The sequence below is a fragment of the Carassius gibelio genome, chromosome B1, assembly GCF_023724105.1.
Source record: "Carassius gibelio isolate Cgi1373 ecotype wild population from Czech Republic chromosome B1, carGib1.2-hapl.c, whole genome shotgun sequence".
Taxonomy (NCBI): Eukaryota; Metazoa; Chordata; class Actinopteri; order Cypriniformes; family Cyprinidae; genus Carassius; species Carassius gibelio.
Genome location: NC_068396.1, coordinates 3,400,805 through 3,423,799, shown reverse-complemented (window position 1 = coordinate 3,423,799; position 22,995 = coordinate 3,400,805). Strand labels below are relative to the sequence as shown.

General features: G+C 37.5%; 2 protein-coding genes across 7 annotated transcripts in view; one reads left to right on the top strand and one right to left on the bottom strand.

Moving 5' to 3' along the window:
• Positions 1–22,995, bottom strand: part of LOC127948878 (carcinoembryonic antigen-related cell adhesion molecule 5) — a 151,917-nt gene that overhangs the window by 26,807 nt on the left and 102,115 nt on the right. Inside the window, exon 7 of one of the 6 annotated variants that reach the window (XM_052545688.1) lies at positions 18,242–18,970. The exons of the other annotated variants lie outside the window; for them this stretch is intronic. Coding sequence (XP_052401648.1) covers positions 18,681–18,970 — 290 coding nt within the window. The 3' untranslated portion in view covers positions 18,242–18,680. Of the gene's footprint in view, positions 1–18,241; positions 18,971–22,995 lie in introns of those variants that run through there. 6 annotated transcript variants of the gene reach the window in all.
• On the top strand, positions 3,142–13,541 carry LOC127948885 (CD48 antigen-like). Its single transcript, XM_052545714.1, has 5 exons — positions 3,142–3,456; positions 3,687–3,989; positions 5,582–5,842; positions 10,239–10,328; positions 10,924–13,541. Exons 1-5 carry the CDS (start codon positions 3,390–3,392, stop codon positions 10,935–10,937), a joined length of 735 nt encoding a protein of 244 aa, XP_052401674.1. The 5' UTR covers positions 3,142–3,389; the 3' UTR covers positions 10,938–13,541.

Sequence of the window (22,995 nt, the reverse complement as noted above, 5' to 3'; positions counted from 1 at the left end):
ACAGGGCTCAATAAGACTGCATTTAATGGGTGAACACACAAATGTAAACATTATAACCAACCTGACTCAGTAAAACATATAATAATAGCATGTCTTGAATATGAAATTAAGTTAATATTAAAAGAAGTATTAGAAAAATGTACACTTAAATTTACTTTGGAAAATATACTTGGAACAGCACTTGGGAAAACTTTCAGCTAATTTCATATTTGAAAGAGATGTTCTTTTGTTTCACACTCCAGTCCAGCAGCTATAGAAGAAGAAGAGTCCTAAACTGAAACTGTAATAATATGATATTGGCAACTCTCCAGTGTGTGTTTGTGATTGCACTGTTTGGAGAGCATCGAGAGCTCCTAGTTCATGTTTTTGTAAAGTTGAGCACAGTTTCAATCACAGACTATCACAACACTATCTGTTGATTTCTCAAACACCTCTGATTGCAATCCTCTTGTAACAAACAGTGTATACACGATTTAAATGAGATTCATTGCACAGTGAACTGTAGGGAGTTTCTTGTTTATAATGGAGACAGTGTCACGTGATCCTTCAGAAATGCTTTTCACTGCAACTGTACTTTTCACACTATTTTTATTTATTTTTTCATTGCTGGCTTATTTTAGGGGAAAGTGTAGTGAATAAGAGACCTTCGAGAGACCAACATCCCTGGTCCACCACAGTATCAAATTTTTGCCAGACATGGCTCACAGAAGGTTGCTGTTGTATAAGGTTTAAAGAAGCCCTTAAAACCCTGTTTATCTATATTATCTAATTATCTAATATTATTATTATGGTTGTTATTAATCGTGAATAAATCTAAAGCTTTTGAGACTATTATTTTGTGTTATTGAATTTGTCATGAAGATGTGACCATTTCTTCCTTTTATGCAGGCTTACTAAATAATCTTGATATAAAAGGGGGGGGGGGGTGCCCTTTTTCAGTTTCAGCACATGCCCCTCAAAAGGTCTGTGCACGGCCCTGCTGGTAACTATATAAATAAGCTACTCAATTATTATATTAAGTTTATATTAATATATAACTTTTGACCCTGATTTGGATGAAAGTAAATGAAATTTTCTTCTGTACATTTATTTCAGTAGTATTCACTGCACATAATGCAGTCCCTCCAGACAAACGCGGATTTTTTTTTTTTTTGTGATTGTTGCGGGCAAAAATACTTGATTATGCGGCATGCGATGGAATATGCGGGATATTTTTGATATTTTATGCGATGAAATTGCGTGAACTTGCAAAAACTGCGGTTCGATGAAAAAGAGAAAAAAAGGTCAATATAATCTTTTCAATATAATTTGGCTCCACTGTCATGTAACAAATCGGGAAACTGCTTTGCGTGTTCTTTTGCCCTTATTTCTGTTGGCAAATAAGAATGATTTGCACGCTTCAAGTTTCACCCTGGTTTCACCCAAGGGGCAAGGAACTCGACCGGAAGTTGAAGTCGGGTGGGGGCTGCCATCTTTTAGCAGAACTTCACTTGCGTTAGCATTCCCATTGACTCCCATTCATTTTGGCGTCACTTTGACAGCGAATAACTTTACATCTGAGGCGTTTAAAGACTCTGTTTGTCCATTATTTATTTCTAAAGATACACGACAATGTATAAAGGGCTCCATTACCTTCTATGTTACATTATGGCCCCGTATAAACAGTTTTTGTAAAAAATAGGCTAACGATTGCGTCATAACCACTCGGCTCTGTGTCGCATTACCGTACAAACAGGTGGAGAAGCTCGCAGGCAATTAACTTAATATGGCGTACTGGCGTTACATTTTAAAATACTATACAAAATAATTAATCAGAATACTTACTCCTGCTCACTCACGACAAAGAACTCCCCGCTCAAGCTCGCCGTCTCTGCAAGATTAACGATGGCAGTTTGCACACACAGCTACTAGAAGATTTACATCTGTCAGACAGGTTGCTGACGTCGTCAAGCTTCGTTTGAGTCTGCGCGTCAGAAACGGAAGTGCTAAAAAACGCTAAAACTGGGCTTCATTTGTCTCAATTGAGTTCCAATGGGGTCGCTGTGTCCATTTCTTTTACTGTCTATGGTTTCACCGCGGGGTTTGCAGATGATGTTCACGTCACGTAATTACGTCACTTCATAAGGTTCCCATGGCAATAGGGGGAAAATGGCGCTTTACTTGTGTGAAGTAAACGCAACATTTTTCAACTTTCTGCTAATATATATGTGAGTTTTTTCAACGAAAATACAGGGATTATGAAATCATGCTAGCCCCATATATTTTGCTTTCTTAAATCGGCAATTTATGCGGCAAAAGAGCTGCGTATTTGAAAAAATGCGACCCCGTATATGTGGCCTTTGGCTGATTATGCATTAAATCAGGCAATCGAATAATCGCGTTTTTCTGGAGGGACTGATAATTCACCATCCTCATCCTCATCCCTCTGTCAAAATAATTTGCCCCCACTGTCATGTAACACACAGAGTGACTGCTTTGCGCGGTCTTTTGCGCTTATTTTTGTTGGCAGATGAGAATGATTTGCGTGCTTCACCCTGCTTCACAGATGATGTTCACATCGCGCAATTATGTCACTTCATAAGGTTCCCATTGGAAAATAATGGTGATTTACCTGTGTGAAGTAAACGCAACATTTTTCAATTTTCTGCTAAGATATATGTGACTTTTTTTTTGCAACGAAAATTATTATTATTATGAAATCATGCTACCTCCACATATTTTGCTTCCTGAAATCTGCAATTTATGCGCCCAAAGTGTGGCGTATTTGAAAAAAAAAAAGATTAATTTAAAACATTAAATTAAGCGATCGCATAATCACGTTTTTCTGGAGGGACTTATAATGTCAGTCATTCTGAATAAAAAATTGTCTGTGAAAAGTAAAATGTGTTAAGACTTCTATTTAAAGTAAACATTCATATTTCAGAATGATATTTAGAGCATATTCGGGGAAGTATGAACATATTAAATGTTTCATTAAACAGTTTATTTCAGTTTAATAGCTTTAAAGGCTATACATTTACTTATTCAGCTGAAATATGCATCCCATCTACTGGTCTTTATTTAGACACAACAGAGCGCCCCCTGGCGAGTGAGATCTGCCCATACATAATCTGTTCGTGGTTAGTTTCCATGCACTATGTATAGTGATCATGTGGGTCGTGGTTAGTAGTCTTCCTGAACACAAACACACACTTTGGTCTGACATCAAGCATTTGCCATGTTTGCACATAAGAGAGCAGCTTTAGCAACCTATAGCATCCGGTTTGGTTTCAGCTTTTGAACTTCCTCTAAATTGTTCTTACATCCAGTTTTAAGTGTGTGAAAGACATTCTGAGAAAGACAGGGAAAATGTGCATTGATGTGTCATCTGTATAACAACAAAAACAAAAATGTCTCTACGATGTTTGCTGTTGGTCGTCGTCTGGGTTGTGTTCATCACCACAGAAGCTGTTTCAGGTACATCTCTTTTTTAAGGTTTTATCAAAGATTATTTTATTGAAGATCTGTTTTTGTAGACCCTAAAACATTTTGATTTTAAATTATATTGAAGTATAACCTAGTTAAATGATAAATGACTGTAGTTAATAAGTTATAAATTATAAATTACTTTAGGGGATAAGTACATTTAAATTATGAGTGATACTTGCTTATTTAAGTTTAACTAAGTTTCATATTTTATACATTAGGTCAAGAAGTGAAAGTATTTGGTGAAGTTGGAGGTACAGTGTCTTTTGGTGCAACCAGCATAAATCCTCCTGTCAGCAGCATTATATGGAAACAGAGAAACGGTGGACCTGTTATAAAAGCGATTGAATGGGATGAAGCTGATGGTGTTTCCGCCCCGAATCCGAGATTCAGAGACATCACGTATCTTGATAAAACAACTGGAGAAATCAATATAACTAAATTACATTTTGAACATAGTGGACTTTATACCATCGACATCAACAGTAAAGAACAGGAACAAAAATTCAAGTTGGAAGTGTTGGGTGAGAGGATATTGATTATTATATTCATTACTATTGATACTGTAAAATAAGTAAACATACTACAGCTAATCATTCTGTCAACTTTTTTTAAAACAATCTTTGAAGGTGTGTAAAAAAGATAATTTTCATATTGTTAATATATGTTTTAGTTGTAATAATAAAAATATTGTAAAAACTATTATAATGCTAACAAATGGTAGCAAGGAATTATCATGTGTTTTGACATGCATTGGTATAATGTAAAAATACCAGGAGATGTGATATTAATTCTGTATTACGTGTATTAAATGATTATGTCACTGCATTCAGATGCTGGCCCGAAGGGTTGTGGGGCCCTAGGCGAGAAAAAAAAAATTGAGCCCACTGGTGTAAAAACAGTGAGAAGAGAGCACATAAAATACAATTTCAATATTTAAGTGTATACATTTTTATTACCTGTAACAAACTCAACATGTAATACATGTGTAAAAATATTTAATCATATTTAAATTTGGAAAGAGGAGGAGACCTTTTTTTTTTTTTTTGCATGAATTAGTGGGATGGATAATTAATTGTTTATTTAATGAAACATGCTGAATGTGACCTCATTTTCTCTCACATATCACACAAGTATGTCTGTGATCATGGGCATCATCACATTTATTAAACCAATCATTAATACTACACTAATAAATAATGTATTATGTTTAGCGAAACATACTTTTACTTTGAGCCTTTCTTTCTTCATCTGCTTTTCTCTTCTTTCTTTTTTCGGCTCCGGAAAGATATCGTTTGGATGCCATTTAATTTCAAATTAAAATAGCATCAAGGTGCATTACATAAATTAGAAATACATCAATCAAAAATAGCAACCAGACTTATGACGTTGTATAACTTTAGACTTATTTAAGACACTTTCTTGAGTATATATCGAAAGTAATTTACAGAGATATGTGGCTAAGTGGAATATGTGGAATCTGTACTAAGAATACGTTACGACATTTTAGTTCACCCAATAGCCAATAGCAGGAGGTTTTATGTTAAATAGAGTGTGGTGCTGCTGTGAATGTTTCTAATCTTTTTTCCGCTTTTATTTAGACTGTTTATTATTATTATTATTATCGTTTTCAGCTATTTGTCATGTATGAATTATTCAGAGATATTCTTTTAATAAAATATGTTTTGTATCACTGTCATTGTGAATTGTATCGTGTTTAATGGGGTCTGTGCATTACACAAACTTTATAATTGACACATAATCTCTCGTACTATATGTAGACATTTGAAAAAATAAAACAATTAAAAATGCATGACGTATCCATTCGCGGGGCCCTCAAATCAAAGAGGGCCCCCAGGCGACCGCCTGTATCGCCTGTTGGACGGGCCGGCACCGACTGCATTGTGGCAGTATGGTACTCTGATGGCATCAGATTCAGATACCATGGTGCTCTGATATATACTGTACCATGGTGCCGATGTACTTCCAAGAATAATATATTACATACCCTAAAACATGATAAAACAATGATGCTTTCTTAGTGTGAGTTATGATTGATTACTATGATATTACAGTCTGATACCATCATTGAAGTTTTTCATTGTTTCTTTCACAGAGCCGGTCCCCAAACCTGATATAAAAATAGAGAAGATTGAAATTAACCCTAATGCGGTGTATTTAATATGTGAGTACAGTGAAACGATCATCTGGAAGAATTCTGCTGGAGAAACACTGAAGGGGTCACTCCTGATTCCAAAAGGAGAATTTATCAAAGTTAAAAACCAAGGAAATCCAGATTTCTTCTACACATGCACACTCGAGAATGCAGTGAGTGAGAAAACCAGTGATCCGGTCTATAAGAGAGATCTGTTTAAAGGTAAGATTTATTTCAACAAGTAAAGAGGAAAACCTCTGAGAATGTTTTTTTTTTAATGTTTAGGTGATGCTGTGGTTAGGTTGTTTACTCTTTTCTCTTCAGAAGTTGTAATTGCATCCAACAAGTATTCATATTCATGCTTAAAATATCTGAATGTCATTGGATTAGATATTTAAATGTCAATAAAAGTGTAATCTATCAGAAGCACAAACACATTCTTAACATTTTAGTAAATATGTTTCTCGGGTGTTCTCCAAATTAAGTTTTAAATTTTAATTAAAATTTTTAAACCCTCAGATGCTCTCTTCCACACAATGACTTATTTGCATTATTATTAATGTAATTATTTTTGGAGAGACATTAAAGTTAAAATCAATGTAGAGAGGCAGATTGAGCTCTGCCCTGCCTTCACCTGGTATGGTAATTTGTCAAGCATTATACAGTCTGTGGTGGTTATCTGTGGTGATGCTAGTCTTGCGTGTCTGCAGCAATAAATGCTGAATGCTTATTGAAAGACCAACTTAATGCCGCATATTTGTGGTTTCTCTTTCTGAACTTAATCTATATATATATATATATGTTGTTAATATATGTTTTAATTAATGGTTATAATAAAACAACTTAAGATGAAGAAAAAAAATCTTATAAACTCCTGCCCCATTCTTATATTAAGAAAATTACAAATTACAAATTAGATGGCCTCACTAACATGACATATAAAAAACAAAAACAAAAAAAACAACAACAATGATGCAATAATGACAACTACAGCAACAAAAACAATGACGAAACCATCATTGTTGTTATAGTTTTAATGATTTTCACATTCATGTTCGTACAAATAAAATATCTTCTGTTTATATTTATATTTAAATCGAAGAATATTTGAACAACATTTTAAATCATTTTCTAGAAAATTCCATCTTTTCACACCAGAAACTGAAACACACATTTGTTTGAGGGTATTTCCAGCAAAAGGTTGTTTAAAATCATTATTTCTTCTACTTGTCTCAATATTTACAGTAAAAAAGGTTTGTAATCCATGTGGTAACAGGCAGTGTTTTGCTTTATGAACAACTAATAAAGTTTGTAAAGAAACCAAATCCTTCAATTTGAGTAGTCCTGACCTCAGAAACAGTCCTGTAGTATGTTCTCTTGGAGCAACTCCATTAATTATTCTTATAACCCTTTTTTGCAAAATAAATAAGGGCATTAAATTAGTAAAATAAGAGTTTCCCCATACCTCCAAACAATACATAAAATATGGCAAAATAAAGGAACAATATAAGATTCTCATTGCCTTATAATTTAACATAAACTTTACTTTGCTCAAAACGGCAATGTTTTTACAAATTCTATTTCTTACATAAGCTATGTGTGACTTCCATTTAAATTTTTCATCAATGAGTACTCCTAAAAAGCTAAATTCTGACACTCTCTCAATATTTATTCCAGTCAAAGTCAAACAAACATTATCAGGACATTTTTTATTTGTAAACAACATACATTTTGTTTCACTTAAGTTTAACGACAGTTTATTTTTATTAAACCATTTCTGAAGTAGGACCAATTCTTGTTCAATAGTTTTCATTTATATGTTTAAATTCTTCCCTGATACAAAAAAAATTTGTATCGTCCGCAAAAAGAACAAAACGCAAAATCTTTGATTCGTCACAGAGGTCATTAATATATAAAATAAATAATTTAGGCCCCAGCACAGAGCTTTGAGGGACTCCACACTGTATTGTTACCAACTTAGATTCATGGCCTATATACTCTACATATTGTTGTCTATTTTCTAAGTAACTAATAATCCAATGTAAAACTACACCTCTAATTCCATATGTCTGTAATTTAGATATCAATATAGCATGATCAAGAATGTCAAAGGTCAATAAAAACTCCAACTGTGTGATTTTTATTCTCCAGTTCTGTAGTAATGTCTTCTGTGATTTTCATCAAAGCCATAGCTGTTGAGCGAGTACTTCGAAACCCAAACTGATTATCATGTATCAAAGAATGTTTTTCAAGAAAACAATAAAAAATTTGTACAAAAAGCTTTTCCAGAATTTTAGAAAATTGAGAAAGCGAAGATATAGGCCTATAATTTGTGAGACTATGTCTATCACCAGATTTAAATAATAATACTTTTTTTTTTTTTTGCCACCTTCATTTTATCTGGAAAGAAACCTGTATCAAAAGACAAATTAATTATATATTTTAATGGTCTAATAATTGTCTAATAATACAACGTTTAGTTTCTTTAACAATATACATATCTAAGCCAGTATTTATATTAATGCTTAAAATATCTGAATGTCATTGCATTAGGATTAGGTATTGAAATTTCAACGAAAGTGTAATCTTTTGGAAGAATGAATGACAACACAAACACACTTAGGGCCCTATCTTGCACCCAGCGCAATTGACTTTGTACACCGACGCATGTGTCATTCCTATTTTGCACGCGCGCAAAGCGCGCTTTTCCCTCCACAGAAGCACGTCGCTAAACTAGTGAATGAACTTGCGCTCCCTGGGCGGTTCAGCGCAAAAAAGGAGGCGTGTTCCGGCGCAAACAATCCCTGGTGCTATTTTGCTGTTCCATTAAACAATTGCGCCACTGACCAGAAAAAACCTAGTCTAAAGTCAGTGGCGCGTTGCGCGTTGTTCATTATGCTATTTTAAGGGCGCATGCTTGACCATAATGTATAGCGTGCACAACGCGCATACACTTTGCTCATGTAATCTACACAGATGCAACAGTTATTTTTGCAAATCATAAACTGTTACACTAAAAAAAAATATTAACACATGAGATGACGGAAATCATTGTGGTGTGCCACGAAGATGTGAAAAAATAGGCATAAATCTAGCTTACAAATTATTCAGGCTAATTGTAGTAATTAAGGATCAGACCTGTTTGCCCAATAGTGGCAAGACATATAGGCTATGTAAGGACATCTGACAAATATGTTTGTCCGTCAAGAACCAGGAAAAAAATCGATGAAACAACTGTGGCTATTTCCTCCCACGCCTGTTTAACCGACGCTATTTTGGGTGGGTTTCTCCCATCCCCATACAACATAACTTCTCTGTCTTTCACTGCTCTTACAAGAACACCAGTCTCCACGGCTGTGAACCGCTCCTGGCGTGCGCCTGGTAAATACGCCATAATAATAGCGATCCATAATGGAACTTGCGCACCTGCTTTTAAAGGGAATGTTGGATGACGCTCTGATTGGTTTATTTCACGTTACGCCCAAACCACACCTATGAATAATGAAGCTACTTCAGACCAACCCATTTTAGATTTGCGCCGGGCGCAAGAGCCATTTATCCCGCCGGGAAAATAGCAACAGCGCCGAGACCCGCCCACAAACTTACTTGCGCTTCGCGCTTTGACACTTGCGTTTCAGATCGTTAAAATAGGGCCCTTACCGTTTCAGCCACTTTACATTCCAGAAAAATACTTTTCTTGGGTGTTCTTAAATTAAGTTTAACATTTTAATTTAAATTTGAAAGCCCTTATATGCTCTCTTCCAAACAGGACTTATTTGAATTATTATTATTTTTGGAGAGACACAAGATAGCAGCAATAAATGCTGAACACTTAATGAAAGACCAAACCTATGTCAAATGTTTGTGGTTTCTGTTTCTGAACTTCCTCTGTATTTGCAGTTTGCATTTTGAGTGTGTTTGTAAAAGACATAAACCAGTTAGTTTTAGCCTAGTTTTAAACAACGTCATAGTACTGTAGGATAATATATATATATATATATATATATATATATATATATATATATATATATATATATATATATATACATACACACACACACACACACACACACACACACACACACACACACACCTGTTTTCATACGTGCTGAACGTAATGAACAGAAAGTAGTTTTATAGTTTAATTTGCAGTTGAAACCCTGATGTCACATGCTCTGTTTTACCGATGTCCTGACGTTTCTAGACGTTGATCATAGTAAGAATAATGACATAGTGATCTAATCACTTACAGGTGCACGGTTGTGAAAATGCTTTATGAGCTTAACATTTATTATTACACCTCAAGATGTGTTGGGGAAGCGTAGATTATATTAAAAGACCCAACTCATCCTCTGTGTGATCAGCTTGTTTTATTGCACTCTAGGAAGCGATTATTAATGTCTAGAGCAAAGACAAATATTTATAAAAGATATTTTGTACCTTTTGCAATTGGATTTGTTAATATGTGATTTAGTATAATGGTATTTACGTGTTTTGTAGTATGTGTTTGTAAGTGTGTTTGGTTTTGCTGGTGTGGTCAAAGACAAATTTCAACCATGGTTAACAATCAAGGTGTATTGTAATGTATTGTATTGTTATTTTTTTTTGTTTTCATTAGATTTACGAGGATTTGTTATTTGGATTGCCATTGTTTCAATCAGCATGGTTTTTATCATCCTTTTCCTGTTTATACCTCCTTGTTGTCACGGTAAGACTACTGGTGTTTTTTATCTTTTAAAACATTTAAAATGTATTTCTTTCATCTGTGCTCACCATTTTGTTAAAACTCAAACATTGTAAAAACTTGTGGTGAGTTGATAAATGCTTATTATGACATATTTTTGAGTGAAACCATGAACAATCATTGAACAACATCAGCCCTAAATGTGATTTTGTTTAAAAATAAAAATGCTTAAATAATTTTAAATGCTTAAATTAACATTAACATTATCCAGCAGCCTGTGCTGCCTGAGTCACATCAGCAGAAAAGGAAAGAGCTTTTGATTATGAAGATTATTATTATTTAATTTTTTTAGAATAAAATAAAATTATGAAATGATCACAATAAAACATATATGCATAAATAAAGTAAATAGGGTCAATTATGATTTAACAAGACTTCCAGAGTAAATCTATTTTCTTAATTCCTTGTGAAAGTATTATTTGCAATATCATAAATATCCTACATATTGTGTTCAATATTACAGACAAATCAAATAGATTTTAATCTATGATCAACTTCAGCTATGTTTTTAAAATGTACATTAAATTAACTGCATTTTTCCTGTTTTTCCCTCCCTCAGCAATGAGAGGCTGATTCTGAATCCCGGTTTTACTGAAACAACTGGAGCTCTAAACTATCTGTTCCTTCATAACTTTTACTGTTGCTTTTTGACCTCTGTGTCTGTTGGACTATGCAGATGGTGTTGAAACTTCATCCTCCAGTTCTGAATCTATGCGAATATTTTATTTTCAAAGAAGGACAAGATAAGAATATTTTCTGCTTAATATATATATTAACGCAAGACTGTCGTGGACAGTAGAGAAGTACTGAGAAGAGAAGAGAGAGACTGAAATAAATCTTCCATCTGCCTCAAGATCCAACTATTGTGAAATTTGTGGATTTAAGTTATGTGATTGTGGTTGGTTTTGTTGTGTGCCACTCAAAACTTAAATGTGTGGTAGATAAGAAGCTCATAGACAATGTGAGTGCTGTAGATACAGCTTTGGATGTGACTATAGCTCAGGGAGTTCTGTACATTGTTTGGTTCCAGTTAAAGAGCCTCTGCAGCAGGGCAACTGACTGACTGTGAGGTGGCATAGTCGCGGGTCAAAACACCACTCTTCTGTTATGATAAAAGCATTACACAGGTTCTCCCCACTCAGTGATGCACCCACTGAGAAAGCTGCTCAAAGTGCTAGTTATTGGCGATTCTATTGTTCGGAACATGAAAGTAGAGACACCAGCCACCATAGTCCAATGTTTATCGGAAGCCAGAGACTGTTATTCACACTGGCGTTAATGATGTTTGACCTCACCACTCGAAAATTTCTAGAAATGATGTGAAAGAGATGTGAGACGAGCTTTTGGTGCAGACCTTACCTGTCGAAAAGAGATGGTCTTCATCCCTCCTGGGGTGGCACCGCTCTTCTCTCTAGAAATATGGCACATAGTCTTAGAGTTTGTTCTTGACCAACTGGAGCCCAGGTCAGGAAGCAGACACACTAAAACGACCATCTGCTAACCGCCTCATGTCACAGAAATCAGCTAATTCTCAGCACATAGAGACTCTTTCACCTAGACATAACACTATAGAGACTGTGTCTGTTCCCCGAACTAGAAAAAAAAGAAAAAAAAAGAAAAACCCTTCCAAAACAATTTAAGGGTAACAGTTTAATTAACGTTCAACAAATAAAAAATGCACTGAATACAGAGAAACAATTGATAAAGCTAGGGCTTATTGAATATCAGGTCACTTTCTATAGAACACTTTTTGTAAATGATATGATCACTGATCATTGGGTAGATGTGCTCAGTTTGACAGAAACCTGGCTGATTAAAAAAAAAAAAAAAAAACCCAGATGATTACATTATTTTAAATGCATCTATCCCGCAAGATTACTGTCATAAACATGAGTCGTGTCCAATGGGTAAAGGGGGAGGTGTTGCTATGATTTATAGCAATATGTTCAGTATTTCTCTGAGGGCGGGCTTCAAGTATAACTTGTTTAAAGTAATGGTGCTTCATATAACATTATCCAGAGAAACAAGTCTTAATGATAAATAAAATGATAAATAAAGCTCCATGTCTGACTCATTTTAGAGTTGGTACTGAGTTTTGAAGTCAGCAAAAAGTAGCATCACACATAGGCTAATCATGACCGATCATGTTTACATTATCAGTTGTCGCTGTCATTTCAGAAAACTTGTGCACATCCCTATTAATAGCCATATTATTTGTTATATGTAGCTATATATGTTGATGAAATGATTAAATATAACAATTAATTTGAAATAACCCAATAATTCATTAAATAATTATAACTGTTTAAGAGAAGTCTGTATATAATAGCCTATAATCATTTTAACAGAATTTCATACCATGGCCAGAACAGAACTGACCCCCCGACTGAGTCTGGTTTCTCCATTCTGTCACCAAATTTTTGGTTCCTTGCTACTCTCACCTCTGGTTTGCATAATTGGGTACACTTATTTTTCAGCAATATCATTGACTTGATTCGACAGATACTATTTAAACTGAACTAAACTGGACGATGACATCACTGAATTCAATGATGAACTTTCAGAACAACAAAATTATATAATGCCCAAAACCCGTCAACAGCAATTCTTGTCTGGTACCCAAAACTGTATTAACAGTCTTCTATCAGTCAAGAAGCCAAAAAGCCAGTAAAGAGCAGAAGCAGGAGACAGAGTGATGATAAAAAGTAGCAGAGTTTACTGAATAATCTTAGCTGTGTTTGTTTCAATGCTTGAACTTCGTCTGACCAGCACAAATCCAACAAGTAATGTTACTCCAAACCTCTTCACAACAACAACATTCCATAAACTTTAAATCTCCATAAACATTCCCTCTTATTTCTTACCCTACTCATGAAGACAAACAGGTCTAGAAATCACACATCCATAAGACTAAACAACAATGTATATATATGTAAGGAATAAATGACTCAGAGTTATTGAATTATTAGAAAAACAGGACGCAAATGGGGAGTTATACCTTGGGTGTGCAATATTTTCCTAATAATTCAATGGCTCTGAGTCAATTATTCTGATTATACTACGGTTACCACACCTCAAGATATTGATCAGATGAACGCCTCTTTTGCTGGTTCCAAAACTTCGTTTTAAAGCTGGTCATGGAAGCTTGAACCATTGATAGCATTCTAATGCAGCTATTAATGAAGTTATTAGGAAAAGAGTGAGAGAGACAGAGACAAACAGAGAGAGAGAGAGAGAGTGTGTGTGTGTGTGTGTGTGTTTGTGTGTGAGAGAGAGAGAGAGTGTGTGTGAGTGAGTGAGTGAGAGAGAGAGAGAGAGAGAGAGAGAGAGAGTCAGCGCGGAAAGTGAGGAACTAAATGATCTCTGCTTCATTACTGTCATGATTCAGCCCCTCGTGTCCTTGATTTCCTTCTAGTCTTGAGGCAGGATCATGACAGGCACGTGTTTTGTGTGCAAGCACATGGTCGTTGCGCCATGTGCTTGTGTTGTCTCGTTCCCTTGCCCCGCCCCCTTGTTATCCTAGTTTTGTCGTGATTGCCTTACCTGTGCCACCTGTTGTGTCTTCATTAGTCTTCCTATTTATATCCCCCTGTGTTCTCTGTCCGGTGTGGTTCATTGTTTCTCTGTGATATATTGTTATGCATTGTGCACTTAGAAGAAGACGTTGTGAGTCCTGTGAATGTTTATCTGTAGTTAGTGTTCTTGTGTTAAGAGTCTTTTGTTAACTGTTATTTCCTAGTCTTGTTAGATAAGCTTGTCTTTGCCCTAGTCGTTGTTTCCCCCTCGTGGGTTTTGTCTTCCTCTTTTTGTCCTCATTAAACCCTGTGTTTTGTGCATCCTGTCTGCGTTTGAGTTCATCCTTACCCTCCACATAACAATTACAATTACACATATTTTTTCTTCGCGAACGTTGATCTTCCTTTAAAACAGTTGGTAAATGAGTTGCGCGATAACGCGCGTCATCACTTCGACATGGCATTAGATCTGGCTTTTGTTCACACAGCGATCGTCCCGGGTTGAACCTGGCAATGTCACTAGGTCCCCGACCCGGGTTCAATGCCGGAATCAATCCCGGGACGTGGTTGCTTTCACACAGAAGGCGACCCGGCAATGTTCCAGCAATATGCCCGGTCGGACGTGCAGTGTTATAGGGGCTAGAGAGAGAGAGAGAGATAGAGAGAGCTTTTGTGAATTAGGCTACTGTACCTCTGTGCATCCCTCAACAGTGTTCTGCAGTTACATCTCGAAACAGTGCTGTTATTAACTCGCAAGTGAGAAATGTCATGTGTATTTAATTTCTGAAAATTGTCTGTCATGTTGTTGTTTTTGTTAGTCCTGTACTTTCCATTATTACAGTTAACTGTGCAAAGTGATATGGAACTCTAATGTGGTCAAGATAGCTGCCTGGAACTACGTTCGCATGTGTTTCCCAGAAAATTGCATACCTCTGAACCTTTGTCAACCAATCAGATTCAAGCATTCAATGGTCCTTAGAATATATATATATATATATATATATATATATATTAGGGGTGTAACGGTACGTGTATTCGTACTGGACCATTTCGGTACAGGGCTTTCGGTACAGTGCACGTGTGTACCGACTGACCGAATGCAATATTTTGTATGCGGAACATAATACATTTTCGTGTTTCCAAATGAACATATTAAGTGGCAAAAGTCTCCGCGTTCAACGCAAATCTTGCCGTGCAGCTGATTCAGGCCGGCGACACACTGGATGCGTGGCGGAAGCGTCTCAGCTGCGTGGCGTGTCAGTTTTTAATTCAGCTCTCATGTTAACAAGTTCGAGCTTGCAGACTGCCTGCTTGAGACGCGTGGAAAACGTGTGCATGCTAGAAATAGAACCGACGCCTATTTTTCACACGACACGTGAGTGTTTTGGAACCGTTTCCAGGCAAAATATAATAGGAAATAATGAATGAATAATTATCGATTTTCAAATATTGCACCTGTCAAACATAGTCTATTTTGCCGTCAATACTGTTGACGGTGTCCTTTATCAGTAGGCTTTAAATTTATGCTCAACATGAAGTATAGATATTGTTGTCATGAAGACAAGATCCTGGTCTGTTGGTAATAAACAACCTGCAGTTTAATGTTTGCATTTCTTTCCCTTACTGTACCGAAAATGAACCGAACCGTTACTTTAAAACTGAGGTACGTACCAAACCGTGATTTTTGTGTACCGTTACACCCCATATATATATATTTGTGATTTGAACTTAATATTTAATTTCATATGAAAACCATATCTATCTATAAGTGTTTTTATGAATTATATCACTATAAATAAATTATATCTATAAGTGTTTTTATAAATTATATCACAAAAAGTTTTATTGCAATTAATTGTTCTTCCCCATTTTAATTTAACATTATAATTTAATTATTAGCTGTTCATTAACTCAGAAACCCTCAAATGGCAAACACTGTAGACTGTTCTAGTTTCACACCCCTGTGGACTATTGAACTGTGTTGGTTGTGTTTTCACCCTCTGTGCCCATATTTGGTTATATTCCTGTTTTCATAAGTGGTTAATCACTGCCATTAGCCCCTTTCACACTGCACGTTGGACCAGGAAAATTGCCAGGTCGCCTTCTGTGTGAAAACAAAGACTTATGGGATTGATCCTGTGTTGAGGACCTAGTAACATTGCAGGGTTCAGTCAGTCCCTGAATGAGCACTGTGTGAACAAAAGCCAGAACTAATGCCGTAAAGGCTGTGTTGTAGTGATGACGCACATTATCTCGCAACTTTTTTACTGGGTGTTTTGATGGCAGATCAACATTCACACCGTAAAACATATTTGCAAACTGTAACGAAGTTTACAGGTTGTTCCTCACTTTCCGCGCTGAAGCTGAGATCGTTCGCTAGCTTAAGTGAAAGTTAACGTGCCTAGCGATTTTGACTTGTACATTACACGTCACACCATGATGTCCTGTGTCAGTACGAGACCTTAACATGTTGTGTGTGAACGCAGGCACATATTCCAGGAAATCACTGGCAGTGTGAATTGCTGGGACACATTACTCCTGAATCGCAGTGTGAAAGGGGCTATTGTGTTAACCTGTCTGTCCCTTGTTATCTTCCCTGTTTTAGTTCCTGTCAATTGAGCTTGAGTTTCAGAATCAGAATAAGCTTTATTGCCAAGTATGTTTGCACATACAAGGAATCTGTTTTAGTGACATAAGCTTCCAGTACACAGAGACAACAACATTTGCAAATAAATATGTTTATAAACAATTGTGCTATAAATGATAATGGAATAGGATTGAGTAAGAAGCAAGGATTTACTAGGATGGAGGGGAAACAAATAAATATAAACATAAAAAATAAAATAAAATAAAAATAAACATTGCATGTTTTTATTGCATAAGTGGGGAGCACTTAATTGTTCATGAGGTAGATTGCCTGGGTGAAGAAACTGTTCTTGTGCCTGACTGTCTTGGTATTTGTGGCTTTGAAGCGCCGGCCAGATGGCAAAAGTTCAAAGATGAGGTAACATGGATGTGAGGGATCCAGAGTGGTTTTCTGAGCCCTTTTCCTCTCTCTAGATGTATACAGTTCTTGAAGGGTGGGCAGATAATACTTCAGCAGTCCGAACCGTTCTCTGTAGTCTTCTGATGTCTGATTTTGTAGCTGAACCAAACCAGACAGTTATCGAAATACACAGATTCAATGGTGGCTGAGTAGAACTGTTAATTATATTCAATAACCAACAGTTTGTCTATTACTGAATGTCAAAGCTACCCCTGTGTGTGTGCGCACGCTCCTGCATTAACTAGGCCGTTGAATACTCACATAGTAAAACTGTGATAACGGAAAGTACAGGACTTTAAAATTACATTTTGGAAACAGCAAAAGAGGCATTGGATGAGATGCGGAAGAAATAATCCTACTCGCAATCCTAGTGATTTAAGTACAAAAACCGGACGAATCCCTTTAAATATATAATCTGATCGATGCTTTAAGGTGTGGTAACTGTAGTATAAGCGGAATAATTGACTCCGGGCCGTTGAATTATAATAAGAAAATAAAAATAATCCACACCGTGTCTGCATCACCACCTCGGGTGTGCATTATTTTTCTAATAATTTAACAGCTCGTAGTCAATTATTCCTTACTACTGTAGAAATATACAATCTCATGTAATTGTAATTAGGGTGTTACAAATATTTGTAATCTTACCATAAACGTTAATTTCCTTTTCTCCAGCATCAATCAGTGTACCTTCAGCATTAAAAACAGTGTATGTATATCTGCCGGTGTTCTTCATACTAACACTTTCAAATACTAATGATCCATCTTCTTCCATTGTTAGACCTGTTGTGCTTGTCCTGATCGTCCCATTTTTCCTGTGAATGAAGTCACCACTAGAGAGATGGGTCCATCTTATCTCACTAGGTTTTTCTTTGTTTCTTGTTGGCAGCTGGATGGTGCAGGACGATCCCTCTAGTAGCTCTTGTATGCACATCTTTAAGGCTGTAATAAGATGATATTACTGTAGCATTGAATAAATCAAAGCAGGATGCATGCACTCATAGTAGTTTACTATGAGGAATAAGCAAACATTATAGAGAATTAATATTTGTCAGGGTGTGTTTCTTTTTAAAAGCGGATTTCTGTTTAGTCACTAACCTTAGACAAAACTATTCTATTGTGCCATTAGTGATCTCTGTAAGACCACACCAGCAGAGGGAGCCCTATGACAGTACTGACAGTTTCATGCTCCCTCTACGATCATTTCCTGTTTGACTGCTATAAAGCTTAACAATGTGCTTTCTATCCACCCTACCTGCCATAAATAGTATAGAACATTACAAATATATATATATATATATATATATATATATATATATAGAAAATAGGATTGATAGTATGCACATTTGACTTTTAGTCATTATGAACTATTGCCACTTTGCCAGTTCTTCTGCCTTACTGATCAGTTTCCTTGTTTTGCCTGATTTTCTTGTGTGTGTTTCTTCCCGTTTACTCCGTTCATTATTGTGTGGATTATTAATTTGTTTTGGCAGCCTGATTGGACTGATGACTGTATTTGAACATTTTGCCTGCCTGTTCACCTTTGTCTTTTGAAATTTGCTTATGGACTTTCACACAGCCTAAGTGTTGTCTGTACAGCCATAAAACAATAAGTTTAATTTCATCAGAATTTATTATGAAACATAACAATATAATATATTTGAAGAGTTTGGTTCTAAAATGCAAGAAGTACATTTTTATAAATTTTAGTAAAAATGTGTTTTCTTTACTAAGAAAGTGGCAAGATGAAAATCACTATTTTCTGCTCTTCACAAAGCTTCTGGAGAAGTGTGAGAGAGCAGGGGTCTGGTCTCTTCTCCTGTCACTTTGCTCTTTGCTGACAGGATTGCTCACACTGCAGGAGTACGGTATATTCTCCTGTACTTGAGCAGATGTCAAGAGCAGTTTCGGGTTGTTTTCATTCTGGATGATATTATCTTCTTTATACCAGGATGCAGTCAGATCTGTACGGTGTCTAAAGTCACAGGTGAGAGTAACAACATCATAATTTTTGTTGATCTTCACAGTAGGTTTAGGAGCATTTGCTGTGAAAGAAACATGGTGGTTATTTCCTACTACTGAAACTACAACAGAAATGACAAACAGAATCTTATTTTGTTATTATGGTGGAAAGGTTTAAATATTTGTCCTCTTACCATAAACATTAATTTCTTTTTCTCCAGCATCTAGCTGTGTACCTTCATCATTAAAAAGTTTATCTATATCTGCCCTCTGTTCTTCAGACTAACACTTTCAAAAGTAAATAATCCATCTTCTTCCATTGTTAGACCTGAAATGGTTTTCCTCATCCTCCCATTTTTCCTCTGAATCACTTCATCACTACAGAGATGGATCCATTTAATCTAATAAGATTTGTCAGTGTTTTTTGTTTGAAGCTTTATGGTGCAGGACGGTCCCTCGAGTAATTATGTTTTATATATCTCTGCAACTATAAGAAAATACATTTATATTAGCATTAATTTCAAATTTCTCAGGGCTGTTTTTTTTTAAAGCCTGTTTCTGATTTGACATTAACTTAAGATAAAACTGCTGAACTCAGTTAAATATTCTATTTTGCCATTATCGAACATAAAAACGATAGCAAAGGGAATCACAGGGTTCGTCTCCGTGACAGAGGCTCCTCTGGACCGTATCCCTCCCTGTCGACCAGATACTGTAGGATTCTTCCCCGATGTCTGGAATCGAGTAACTCTTGGACTTGGTAAGCCTCCTTGCCCTCTATGGTGATGGGTTGAGGGGCCTGTGCACGGGACCTCCCCTCTCCCTCGTCTCTGGGATCAGCAGCGGGCTTGAGCATGGATACATGAAAGGTGGGAGAAATACGGTATGTGTTAGGAAGTGCCAAACGGAAGGAAACTGGGGTTATCTGTCTAGTGATTTGGAATGGACTCAATTTGCGGCATGGAAGCCGGAGCCTGGGGATGATAACCAGAGGTGAGACTGACATTGACATTCAAGGCTTTGAAGAAGGCTGGCCATAGTTGATAGGTGAATCGAGGTCCTCGATCTGACACGATGTCTTCGGGTAAGCCGTATAACCGGAAGACCCAATTGCAAAGATGTTCTGCAGTCTGGAGAGCTGTGGGTAGTTTGGGTAATGGAATGAGTCTGCAGGCTTTGGAGAATCGATCAATAATGGTAAGTATGGTAGTGTGGCCTTGTAAATTGGGAAGATCGGTAATGAAGTCTATGGCAATGTGAGACCAGGGTCGTTGTGGAATGGGAAGTGGTTGAAGGAGGCCAGCGGGAGATTGTTTGGATGATTTGTTGATGGTACAGTTGTTGCACTGTTGTTTGTAGTTGGCTGTGTCCTTGTGTAGTGATTCCCACCTGAAGCAGTTATCCAGCTAATTAATGGTGGCTGTGATGCCTGGATGACCAGATGATGGATGGCAGTGAACTTGACTGATGACCTGATCACGAAGATGTTCAGGGACAAAGATTCTGCCGACTGGACAGGCCACTGGGGTCTCATTCTGCTCCCTGTATTGTTGCAGCAGAGTCATAATGTCCCTTTGAATGGGGAGAAACTACTACATGAAAGGGAAAAATGGGTTCTGGATCTATTGGACTGTCATCCTCCTCGAATTGACGTGACAGAGCATCCGCCTTGGTGTTCTTGGAGCCAGGTCGATAAGTTACAGAAAAGTCGAATCGGGTGAAGAACAGTGACCATCTAGCTTGGCGAGGGTTGAGGCGGTTTGCGGTGCGTAAGTATTCCAGGTTCTTATGATCTGTCAGTACTGTAAACGGGTGCGTGGATCCTAGAAATCGCTGCAATTCCTTGAGAGTTGCGGCTTCAGGCCAGTTAAGAACGGCTTTGACCTTCCTCTCGTCCATGGCCACCCCTCCGGGACTGATTATGTACCCCAAGAATGTGGTGGAAGTCGTGTGGAATTCGCATTTCTCAGCCTTGGCATATAACATGGTACAGGACGAAGCGTTGAAAAACTGATCGGATGTGTTGTACATGTTCAGGGAGTGTGTTGGAATAGATTAGGATGTCGTCAATATACACGATCACAAATTTGTTCAGCATGTCTCTGAAGACTTCGTTGATGAATGACTGAAACACAGATGGACTATTGACCAGTCCAAACGGCATCACAAGATATTCATAGTGTCCAGTGGTGGTGGAGAAGGCGGTCCTCCATTCATCTCCCTCCCTAATGCGAATGAGATTGTATGCGCACCTCAGATCCAGTTTGGTGTAGTACTGGGCAGTGCGAAGCTGTTCGAGGGCTGAAGGAACCAACGGAAGTGGGTATCTCATTTAGTCCACGATAATCAATGCAAGGACAAAGACCACCATCCTTCTTTTTCACGAAGAAGAACCCGGACGAAGCAGGGGATGTGGATGGTCTGATGAAACCCTTCTGGAGTTCTTCCTTGATATAATCCTTCATGGCTTCGGACTCAGGTTGAGACAATGGGAAGATGCGACCCTTTGGGGGAGAATGCCCTGGCAGAAGATCAATGGCACAGTCATATTTATGGTGAGGAGGTAAGGTGTTGGCTTGTTCCTTACTGAAGGCCTCCATAAGATCAGCATATTCCTCTGGCAGAGGAATGGACTCTTGTGCTGGAGCGAGTGACACGGAACAGACAGGAATGGGTTTGACCAGAGAAAGACAGTTATGTTGACAATAATTGCTCCACTTCACAACTTGACCCTCTCTCCAGAAAATCTGGGGGTTATGCAGACGTAGCCAGGGTAATCCAGGAATCACAGGTGTGTGAGATGTGGGGAGAATGTAAAATTGAATCCTCTCCTTGTGAAGTAAACCAGCCATCCTCAAGATTTTGTGAGTGAGGTGAGTAATGGATCCAGAACCCAGTGGTCGACCATCTATTGTCTCCACTGAGCGAGAGGTAGAGCATGGAATCAGTTGAATTCTATACCTCTTAGCAAACTCCTCAGAAATGAAATTGCCAGCAGCCCCAGAATCGAGAAAAGCAGAGGTAATAACTTGTTTGTCGTTTAGCCATAACTCAACGGGAATGCTTACACACTGGGTATCACACATGGAAGTGAGAGGAGTACTCACCGAGCATTGTGAGGAGGTAGATGCACGAGTGGGGCAGTTGTTACGTTGATGGCCAGGTAATTCACAATACATGCATAGCCAGTTAGAGATATGTCGATCTCGCTCCTCCATAGACAGGTGGTACGTGTTGATCTGTATGGGCTCAGTAGGTACATGAGACGGCAAGAAGACTGGGTGATCAGTGCGACGAGAACTGGATCGTCGGGCACGTTGCAGATTGTCAATGGAGATGGTCAGTTCGATGAAGCTATTAAGATCTCTGTCCTCGTCTCTGCATGCTAGCTCAGCTTGAAGATCATAATTCAGACCCTTGCAGAAGAGTACTTTTAACATGTCGCTCACCCAGTTAGTTTGTGCCGCCAGAGTGCGAAATCATAGGGCATAATCAGCTGCCGTCATTCTGCCTTGTGATAACTCCAATAAGCAATCTCCAGCTTCCTTTCCCTCCTTAGGATGATCGAATACTGCATTGAATTAGCAAATACGACTGTTCAGGTAAAACCAACTGAGATACCGATTCTCTGTCAGACAGCTAAAAAAACAACAAAAAAACCTTTACATTTTCAGTCAGCACCATTTTCTCTTAGTGTGAAGGACATTTAAAAAATCTAAATAATCTTTTTCCACTATGAATTTGTAGAATGCAAATGTTAAAGGGGGGGGGGGGGGGGGGGGGGGGGGGGGTGAAATGCTCGTTTTCACTCAATATCCTGTGAAAACGACAACAGGGATATTTGAAGCAGTTTTACTCACCGCATGCGGTTCCAACACACGATTGTGACCCTTTTTCGTTGGGACTGCATTATCTTTAAGAAATAAACGATGTGCAAATCCGGCGTCAAACTGGGCCTTGTTTGTAAAACAAGCATCTTCGAAATGCAGGGGAACAAACACAAACACTTTCACAACTCCGTTGATGCTCTGTAAAAATAAACTCCATCCACTGGTTCCTTAAAGGTGCCATATGCAGAAATTGAGGTAAAAATATCCATAACATGACC

Bases quoted from the DNA above. Each gene is read 5' to 3' on its own strand.
- LOC127948885 (XM_052545714.1), top strand. From the start codon at position 3,390: ATGTCTCTACGATGTTTGCTGTTGGTCGTCGTCTGGGTTGTGTTCATC. The intron at 3,990-5,581 runs GTGAGAGGATAT...TTTCTTTCACAG, and splicing joins ATTCAAGTTGGAAGTGTTGG to AGCCGGTCCCCAAACCTGAT. The intron at 5,843-10,238 runs GTAAGATTTATT...TGTTTTCATTAG, and splicing joins TAAGAGAGATCTGTTTAAAG to ATTTACGAGGATTTGTTATT.